Here is a 9,657-nt window from a genome sequence, read left to right on the forward strand (position 1 = left end):
TGTTGTCATGGTGACACATGGTCTAGTACAAACCGGTTGAGATGCTGGTTCACCAGGTGGAACCATCGCTCCACAGTTTCAGAACAGAATCAGTTAACCACAACCTCTCTGGTGGAAAAGCAGTCAAATCAGATTCACTGTTCAACTGCTTGAAGGAAACAAATCTCTGGATGTTCAGAGCTCAGCGTCTCCATCACTGACCAATCAAAAACATGGAAGTTATTAATGCACACATCGGCAGCGGCACTGAAACATCCTTCAATCATCAGAGAAAATCTGTAGCTTTATCTGTCAGGAAGATTCAGGAACAGCGGCTGAAGTTTCTTTAACGTGTTCCTGATAAATCAATTCAATAAACCAACTGAGCTGCCGTATCCTGAGCAGAACCAATGAGCTTTACAATATCACTCCAAAACCTAACCATTCAAGAAGTGACTTTAAAGCTTTGCTCTGATCTATGAAGCCCTAAACGAGCCCTAAATTAACGTATACACTATTTGATATTTGTTTTTTTCCTTTGTCCACTGACTGAGCAAAGCAACAGCCTCTCAGAGGAAACTCTCCTCAGAGGATGATTCCTGGTGATTTTTTCACGGTCAGGGTGTACAGTACATTACAATCATAACCTGTGAGGCAGAGGGAGGCTTTTATTCTGAAATATCTGCGCCACTCACTTGCTTGGCTGTCAAAATAAAGGCCGTAGTTCTTTTTCCCTAATATTTTAGAAGTCACAGTTCATGAGTGAATTTCCCCTGTGATTACTTTTTTAGGGTTAGATTCACTTCCTGCAGATTTTTCACATTAAAATCCAGACATCTGCCTTCTAGAGCACTGGAAGGCTTTTATTGTGAAATATCTGTGGAGGAAGTGCTATTTCTGCAATTATCAGTACCGTCCTGCACTATCCTGATTTGAAGTTTTCTTCTCCATCCTCCGGTTAGGGTTTATATTATTTCCATTTCAGCCGTTTTCTCATAGTTCCTCTCTTGTTTCTACAGTTGGATATTTTGTTTTCATAGTTTATGGTGTTGATTATCAGATATATTCAAGCTTTCACAAATAAAATCAACTTTAAATGAATGTGACTTATGTAGAGGCTTTGATCTTTTGATCTTTACAGTATTGTGAAATATAAGTCTCAGATACTTGATAAAGACTCCTGGATCTCCGTGTGAGCGCGTAAATAAACAGGATTTCTTGTAATGTGCATTTTAGCTGCTGCTTATTTTATTTAAATTTGTATATTCCACGCCAGGAGCAGGACAACAGCTGGAGTGCAACAGCTAAAGAGCGACACATGAAAGGCTCTTATTTTGTGAATTGTCGTGACAAGAAAAAAGAACAAATATTGAAAGAAGAACTTTCAGCTCTGAGGTGAGAAGACAGGAAGTGAATCTCAGGGGAAGAAACTCTTCTGTCAGGCGACTCTTGCAAACATGTGATGTGTGTGGAAACGGTTGCTACAGTGACAGAACTACCTGCTCAGGCAGAGATGTGAGCCGCCATGTTGGAGGAGCAGATTTAGTACTGAACGAAGGAGCCGTCCTTCAGGCTGTTTCAGGAAGTGCTTCATTTCATCACAATCGTGTTTTGTGTGCATGTTGATGCTGAAGGCGAGACTTACACATCTGGAATCAGGTCTCTTGGTCTTCCTCAGGGTGACGTAGGAGGCGATGGTGGAGGACTCGGGGGGGCTCATGGGAGATTTGGTCCTGGGAGGGACGATGCCCACCGGGTAGGGGGGAGCTGTGGGAGACAGAGACGGACGGGAACGAGGTCACTTCCACACTGACGAACACACGCTGCAGCCGGGATGTCGTGACGCTCCAGTTCACCGAAGACACGAAGACACGAAGACACAAAGACACAAAGACACAAAGCAAAAGGAATTCAGGAGCAACATCGCTGATCATCGCTTTGATCTCATACAGCAACACTAATCCATGTTTTTTTTCAACTGGTTCCACTTATTTCCATTTTCCTTACGGCAGGCTGTGATTGGTGCAGGTTTAGTCTGCAACATCTCTGCTGAGTCGTGGACATAATCTAGGACTACTTACCGACAAACATATTTCCATCATTTGTATTTAATTTTGATCCCAAACAACCCAACTGTTTGAAGAAGCCCGATGACATCATGCTTGTTAGTAGGTGAAAAAGTCGAACGATGTCCAACAGTGGAGAAAATGAGATTTAAAGATTTGCTGACTTTTGATCTGTTTGGATGTTTCCTTGTTTTTTGTGAGAATAAAGCTGATCACTGCGATGTGAACGTTCCTACAGCAGGTCCTGCTGAGGAGACCGTATCCAGGCAACAGTGAATATCACAGACTGGGCGTCCGTCTGTACCTTTAGAGGCTGCCGTGTCTTTACTCTCAGCGGACGTCTCCGTCTTGTCCTTGTCCTCCGTGTTGGCCTCGTCCACCTCCTCCTTCACGGTGGTCAGCTCAGGCTCGCTCTTGTACAGCCGGTAGTCTGGAGCCTGCTGGGAGGACGAGGAGGAACAATTACCACAGTTTCTCAGCAGTCAGGAACACAGACAGGCTCGGTGCTGAGGAAAGGTTTGAGGGAGTGTTTCCTCACCACGGTCACAAACGGCCTCCCTGAACTGGTGGGTTTCTCTCTATAATATTATCAGGTCTTGACTTTACAGTGTGAAGTGCTTTGGAATGAGCGATGCAATGATTTAGTACTATAGAAATAAAACTAGTCTCTAAATGAGATCCCAAACAAATGTCAAATAGAAATGCTGTCAAAAACCAGGAGCATAATAACCTGTGAATTACATGAATCAGAATTATGAGTCACTTCTATAAATATGAACTCTTTGAGGATGGAGAGGAGTGAAAATGATTAAAATGAAGGCGGAGCGTCCATCAGATGCAGCGGTTCAGTGATGGATGGGGTGTGTGTGGTGGAGGGGGGTGGGGGGTGGTGGTGGTGGGCGGGGCATGATCGCGGCCAGCTGGTCTTACACTGTGCGATCCGTTCCTGGAGCCGGCCTTGCGGTCTTCAGGGCGGTGAGTGTGGGGGGGCAGCCGGCCGCCGGGTTGTGAGGGGTGGGGGGGGCACGTGAGGGGGGCGCTCCGAGGAGTCGTAGTACTGGGGGAGGGGCGGGCGGGGGGGCACGCTGGTGCCCTCCTTTGGAGGACTGAGTGGCAGCAGTGTCACTGCCTGTTGACAGTCAACACAGGAAACGACAACACTTCCTGTCACATGACATACGAGCTCCACAGACCGCCTCCATGTTGGTGATGTCACAGACTCTCAAGGTGTGTTTAGACTGAACACGTTTTAAGTGTTTATCTGAACTAAACTGAATCTATCTGAGGCGTTGACACGTGTTGAAAATGTTTCTGTGGTTACAGCTCAAAACACAACACTCATAACAGACAGTTCACGTCTATGTTGAACATCCTACAGACACAGAGCAGCATTATCATCCATCATACAACCAGTAGCTCCGCCCCAGAGATCTGATTGGTCAACATGCTCAAATCATCATGACATCACATCCTGCTCATCACTAGAAACATCACTCCACCTCCTCAATGTGAATATAGAATTAGAATAGTTTCATATAACATGTAATATAATGTAGTTTCTACTTGTTATATTTCTATTAAATGATCCATTTGGTGAAGTCGGGTCTCTTTTGGTCCTTTTTGGTCGCTCTGAGCACCCGTACCGTAACACCACGGATAGTCACGCACTTACAGTCCTAGAGGAGGCTAGCTGGACCGGTTTGGTTTGGACACATGACACGGAGCTAAAATGTTAAAAACACATGAGAACATGGATATCTTTGTTCATCAGATATCTTTGTTCATCAGATATCTTTGTTCATCAGATATCTTTGTTCATCAGATATCTTTCTTTATCAGATATCTTTGTTCATCACATATCTTTGTTCACCAGATATCTTTGTTCCTCAGATATCTTTGTTCACCAGATATCTTTGTTCATCAGATATCTTTGTTTATCAGGTATCTTTGTTCATCACATATCTTTGTTCACCAGATATCTTTGTTCATCAGATATCTTTGTTCACCAGATATCTTTGTTCATCAGATATCTTTGTTCACCAGATATCTTTGTTCACCAGATATTTTTGTTCATCAGATATCTTTGTTCATCAGATATCTTTGTTCACCAGATATTTTTGTTCATCAGATATCTTTGTTTATCAGATATCTTTGTTCATCACATATCTTTGTTCACCAGATATCTTTGTTCATCAGATATCTTTGTTCAACAGATATCTTTGTTCACCAGATATCTTTGTTCACCAGATATTTTTGTTCATCAGATATCTTTGTTTATCAGATATCTTTGTTCATCACATATCTTTGTTCATCAGATATCTTTGTTCACCAGATATCTTTGTTCACCAGATATTTTTGTTCATCAGATATCTTTGTTTATCAGATATCTTTGTTCATCACATATCTTTGTTCACCAGATATCTTTGTTCCTCAGATATCTTTGTTCAACAGATATCTTTCTTTATCAGATATCTTTGTTCATCAGATATCTTTGTTCATCAGATATCTTTGTTCACCAGATATCTTTGTTCACCAGATATTTTTGTTCATCAGATATCTTTGTTCATGAGATATCTTAGTTCATCAGATATCTTAGTTCATCACATATCTTAGTTCTTCAGATATCTTTGTTCATCAGATATATCTCAGTTCATCAGATATCCTTGTTCATCAGATATCTTTGTTCATCAGATATCTTTGTTCCAACCAGACTGAGCTAGCTGATCAGTTTAGTGTTTCTATGTTCTGTATTTATTCAGTTAGAGACTAGAAATCCTCTCTGTTGCTAGGTGGTTGCTAAGGGTCGGACTACTTCCTGGAGTAGTAAACATTACATACGTTACATAAGAGTCTACTGACGAGACTGATTGTGGTTTTGTTTTCGCCTGATGAAGCGTCACTCTGTAGCTGTTTCTGCTACATACGGCTCTGTTTAGATCGACACTAACTGTGTGTGTGTGTGTGTGTGTGTGTGTGTGTGTGTGTGTGTGTGTGTGTGTGTGTGTGTGTGTGTGTGTGTGTGTGTGTGTGTGTGTGTGTGTGTGTGTGTGTGTGTGTGTGTGTGAGCAGCTGGTCTAAAGCGGGTTTATAAGAGCTTCTGAAAATAGCTGCCTGCTGTGAGCGTGAACTAAGATAATAAAGTTCTGTGCTGTAAAACCAAAACAATGAGCTGAAAGACGCTGAAACCAGCTGATGTTCAGTCTGGACACACCTGAGTTAAATGTCTGTGAAGCAAAGTGCAGAGCTACAAAAATCCAACCGAGTCGACACAAATGTGCAGTGAGGAAAAGTAAAATATGAGTTTTGTAATTAAAAAAAGGTTGCTCTGAAATATTCTCCACAAACCAACGAGGACTTTTTACAACTGCGTCATCAGCTGTAGGAGGCGCCACTAAGAGATGACTGGGGTGGAACCCTGCTATCTGGTAGGAAGGAAATCACTGTGACACGTCTCGTGTTCTGTTTAAAACACGCTGCAGAAATGTTTAACGAGTCATCCTGAGAACATGAAGCATCCTCCATGTGTTCATGCTCTGGGTGATGTGTGTTGGTAGTGTGTTAGTAGTGTGTTAGTAGTGTGTGTTGGTAGTGTGTGTTGGTAGTGTGTTAGTAGTGTGTTAGTAGTGTGTTAGTAGTGTGTGTTGGTAGTGTGTGTTGGTAGTGTGTTAGTAGTGTGTTAGTCGTGTGTTAGTAGTGTGTGTTGGTAGTGTGTTAGTAGTGTGTTAGTAGTGTGTTAGTAGTGTGTTAGTAGTGTGTTAGTAGTGTGTTAGTAGTGTGTGTTGGTAGTGTGTTAGTAGTGTGTTAGTAGTGTGTTAGTAGTGTGTCAGTAGTGTGTTAGTAGTGTGTGTTGGTAGTGTGTTAGTAGTGTGTTAGTAGTGTGTTAGTAGTGTGTGTTGGTAGTGTGTTAGTAGTGTGTTAGTAGTGTGTTAGTAGTGTGTCAGTAGTGTGTTAGTAGTGTGTGTTGGTAGTGTGTTAGTAGTGTGTTAGTAGTGTGTTAGTAGTGTGTTAGTAGTGTGTCAGTAGTGTGTTAGTAGTGTGTGTTGGTAGTGTGTTAGTAGTGTGTTAGTAGTGTGTCAGTAGTGTGTTAGTAGTGTGTTAGTAGTGTGTTAGTAGTGTGTGTTGGTAGTGTGTTAGTAGTGTGTTAGTAGTGTGTTAGTAGTGTGTCAGTAGTGTGTTAGTAGTGTGTGTTGGTAGTGTGTTAGTAGTGTGTTAGTAGTGTGTTAGTAGTGTGTTAGTAGTGTGTCAGTAGTGTGTGTTGGTAGTGTGTTAGTAGTGTGTTAGTAGTGTGTCAGTAGTGTGTGTTAGTAGTGTGTTAGTAGTGTGTTAGTAGTGTGTTAGTAGTGTGTTAGTAGTGTGTCAGTAGTGTGTTAGTAGTGTGTTAGTAGTGTGTTAGTAGTGTGTTAGTAGTGTGTCAGTAGTGTGTTAGTAGTGTGTTAGTAGTGTGTCAGTAGTGTGTGTTAGTAGTGTGTTAGTAGTGTGTTAGTAGTGTGTTAGTGGTGTGTGTTAGTAGTGTGTTAGTAGTGTGTTAGTAGTGTGTTAGTAGTGTGTGTTAGTAGTGTGTTAGTAGTGTGTTAGTAGTGTGTTAGTAGTGTGTCAGTAGTGTGTTAGTAGTGTGTCAGTAGTGTGTTAGTAGTGTGTCAGTAGTGTGTTAGTAGTGTGTTAGTAGTGTGTGTTGGTAGTGTGTTAGTAGTGTGTTAGTAGTGTGTCAGTAGTGTGTTAGTAGTGTGTTAGTAGTGTGTTAGTAGTGTGTTAGTAGTGTGTCAGTAGTGTGTTAGTAGTGTGTTAGTAGTGCGTCAGTAGTGTGTGTTGGTAGTGTGTCAGTAGTGTGTTAGTAGTGTGTTAGTAGTGTGTTAGTAGTGTGTCAGTAGTGTGTGTTGGTAGTGTGTCAGTAATGTGTGTTGGTAGTGTGTTAGTAGTGTGTTAGTAGTGTGTTAGTAGTGTGTCAGTAGTGTGTGTTGGTAGTGTGTCAGTAGTGTGTGTTGGCAGTGTGTTAGTAGTGTGTTAGTAGTGTGTTAGTAGTGTGTGTTAGTAGTGTGTTAGTAGTGTGTTAGTAGTGTGTCAGTAGTGTGTGTTGGTAGTGTGTTAGTAGTGTGTTAGTAGTGTGTTAGTAGTGTGTTAGTAGTGTGTGTTAGTAGTGTGTCAGTAGTGTGTTAGTAGTGTGTGTTGGTAGTGTGTTAGTAGTGTGTTAGTAGTGTGTGTTAGTAGTGTGTGATAGTAGTGTGTTAGTAGTGTGTGTTAGTAGTGTGTTAGTAGTGTGTTAGTAGTGTGTGTTAGTAGTGTGTTAGTAGTGTGTGTTAGTAGTGTGTTAGTAGTGTGTGATAGTAGTGTGTTAGTAGTGTGTTAGTAGTGTGTTAGTAGTGTGTGATAGTAGTGTGTTAGTAGTGTGTTAGTAGTGTGTTAGTAGTGTGTTAGTAGTGTGTGATAGTAGTGTGTTAGTAGTGTGTTAGTAGTGTGTTAGTAGTGTGTGTTAGTAGTGTGTTAGTAGTGTGTGATAGTAGTGTTATTAGTGTGTTAGTAGTGTGTGTTAGTAGTGTGTGTTAGTAGTGTGTTAGTAGTGTGATGTGTGTTAGTAGCGTGTGATGTGTGTTTGTAGCGTGTGATGTGTGTTTGTGATGTATGTTAGTAGCGTGTGATGTGTGTTAATAGCGTGTGATGTATGTTAGTAGCGTGTGATGTGTGTTTGTGATGTATGTTAGTAGCGTGTGAGCATGGACGTGAGCGCCGCCTCACCTCGTCCTTCTGCTGACTGGACAGCGGCTTGGAACCAGGAAAACCTGCAGAGCACAGGACGCGTGTTGAGGAGAGAAACGTGTCGGATCCGCTCACAGCAGGTGATACGACATGAATGTTTCATCTTGAGGTCCAACAGTTCTTAAATGCCCTGAAAACACCTTTGTGGGAAGATTACAAGACAGAGTGGGTTGGCTGCTCTACAACAGTCAGAGAGGGTCTCAGAGGGCAGGACGGTCCTGAACGGACTAATACATAATAAACAGAATACGACTCAGGACCCCCCACTGTGAACCACCATGTGTATGAAGCGTTATTCTGGAGTCTCACTGCTGTCAGAGCTGCGCTGAGGTTTGTTTTTGGACAGCGCCTCCATCACGTCCTGGATCCTCCACAGCTCCTTCTGGATCTGGATGTGCCGCTGACTTGGAGGCTCTGTCTGAGGACACACACACACACACACAATGCTGTGAAACCTTAATCATCGCGGTGTGTGTGTGTGTGTGTGTGTGTGTGTGTGTGTGTGTGTGTGTGTGTGTGTGTGTGTGTGTGTGTGTGTTACCTGTGGGCTCCCCAGGGCCTCCAGCTGCTCCAGTAGGTTGGACTTGGCCAGAGTGACGTCTGCCTCCAGCCGGTCGTAGTCCCTCCAGGACCGCTCCAGCTCCTGGAACCAGGACAGCAGCCGAGGCTCAGTGAGAGAGAGAGAGCGAGAGAGAGAGAGAGTGTGTGTGTATGTGTGTGTGTGTGTGTGTGTGTGTGTGTGTGTGTGTGTGTGTGTGTGTGTGTGTGTTTTCCTCGTCTCTTTGGAAACATGTTTGACACTATTTGAAGACTATTTCTCGGTTATTTGTGTGTCCATCTGCATGTTTCCACACCCTGCCAGCGGTCCAGAGATAAAAGAACCTTATTTCTATTCAGAAATAGAAAAGAATCTCCCCTTGAAACCTGAAATCTGTTCAATCACTAACTGAATAAGCAACTGCAGCTGAACAAAGACAAACCAGAACTTCCCTGCTGATAGAAATCGTGACTGTAAAACGTCCCGTCCAGGTGAAAAGCTGATAAAGTGCTCACAGCACAGCTTTTCTTCAGACCTCAGTCCGACCTCTGACGTGATGTTCAGAGCTGCACGCGTGTTTCTGTTTCATGTTCTCATAAAAAGAGATTTTAGAAATAAACATCAGGCCAAAACTAAAACGTAAACCTGACAGTGAAGCTTTGTAGTGAAGATGCAACAACAACATTATACCAGGTGTTCAAACTGAAAACAGTTCAGGATTAGTTCATGAACATAGAACCAAAGCAGAACTACAAGCTTGACTAAAGGTTCAGCACTGACAACTAATTTACACGCCAATAAAGGGTCTGTATAAATAAAATCTATCTATGTTGTGTGGAATATATATATATATGAAATATAGTATGACTGGTAATAGCATAGCGTAAATATCATATATCATTGCTAGTAATGTGCTCTACTAGAAAGACAGGCTCCCACCTGCTAAGAGACCGCTTGTCTTAGAAACTGTGAGAAAGGAGATTTCAAGGCCGTTGTGATATCAACTGCAGAATGATCGAGAACAGCCTGTTCTTTGTGCAAAACGACTCAGTGGGAAAATACTGAGTTGTACAGACAGTGGAAAAGTACTAAGACCAGCGGTTATCTTGAATGGGTGGGCCTAGCTAGGGTTTAAGGATCTGAACGCAGACAGCGTGTTCAGATCTCACTAGGCGTTTGGCTGTAACAGATATACTCTGTGGTGTGATCTCCAAAGATCTTTGCTTGAATAAAGAAGTGTTGAACTTATTCTTGTTCCAGTATGGTTTCTCTCGCATCAACAAACTCGGGGAAGTCAAGGTAGACTTCAACAGTTGCTAAAAT

General features: G+C 42.5%; 1 protein-coding gene across 1 annotated transcript in view; it reads right to left on the reverse strand.

Moving 5' to 3' along the window:
• The window catches only part of LOC138202410 (pleckstrin homology domain-containing family A member 5-like), a 249,450-nt gene that overhangs the window by 16,548 nt on the left and 223,245 nt on the right, over positions 1 to 9,657 (reverse strand). Inside the window, 7 exon segments of the mRNA XM_069156357.1 lie at positions 1,625 to 1,746; positions 2,350 to 2,485; positions 2,976 to 3,056; positions 3,058 to 3,174; positions 7,776 to 7,819; positions 8,106 to 8,214; positions 8,338 to 8,439. Of these exon segments, the coding sequence (XP_069012458.1) occupies positions 1,625 to 1,746; positions 2,350 to 2,485; positions 2,976 to 3,056; positions 3,058 to 3,174; positions 7,776 to 7,819; positions 8,106 to 8,214; positions 8,338 to 8,439 (711 nt within the window).

The sequence above is a fragment of the Embiotoca jacksoni genome, unplaced genomic scaffold (assembly GCF_022577435.1).
Source record: "Embiotoca jacksoni isolate LCO1_2020_lvr unplaced genomic scaffold, fEmbJac1.0.p SCAF_21, whole genome shotgun sequence".
Taxonomy (NCBI): Eukaryota; Metazoa; Chordata; class Actinopteri; family Embiotocidae; genus Embiotoca; species Embiotoca jacksoni.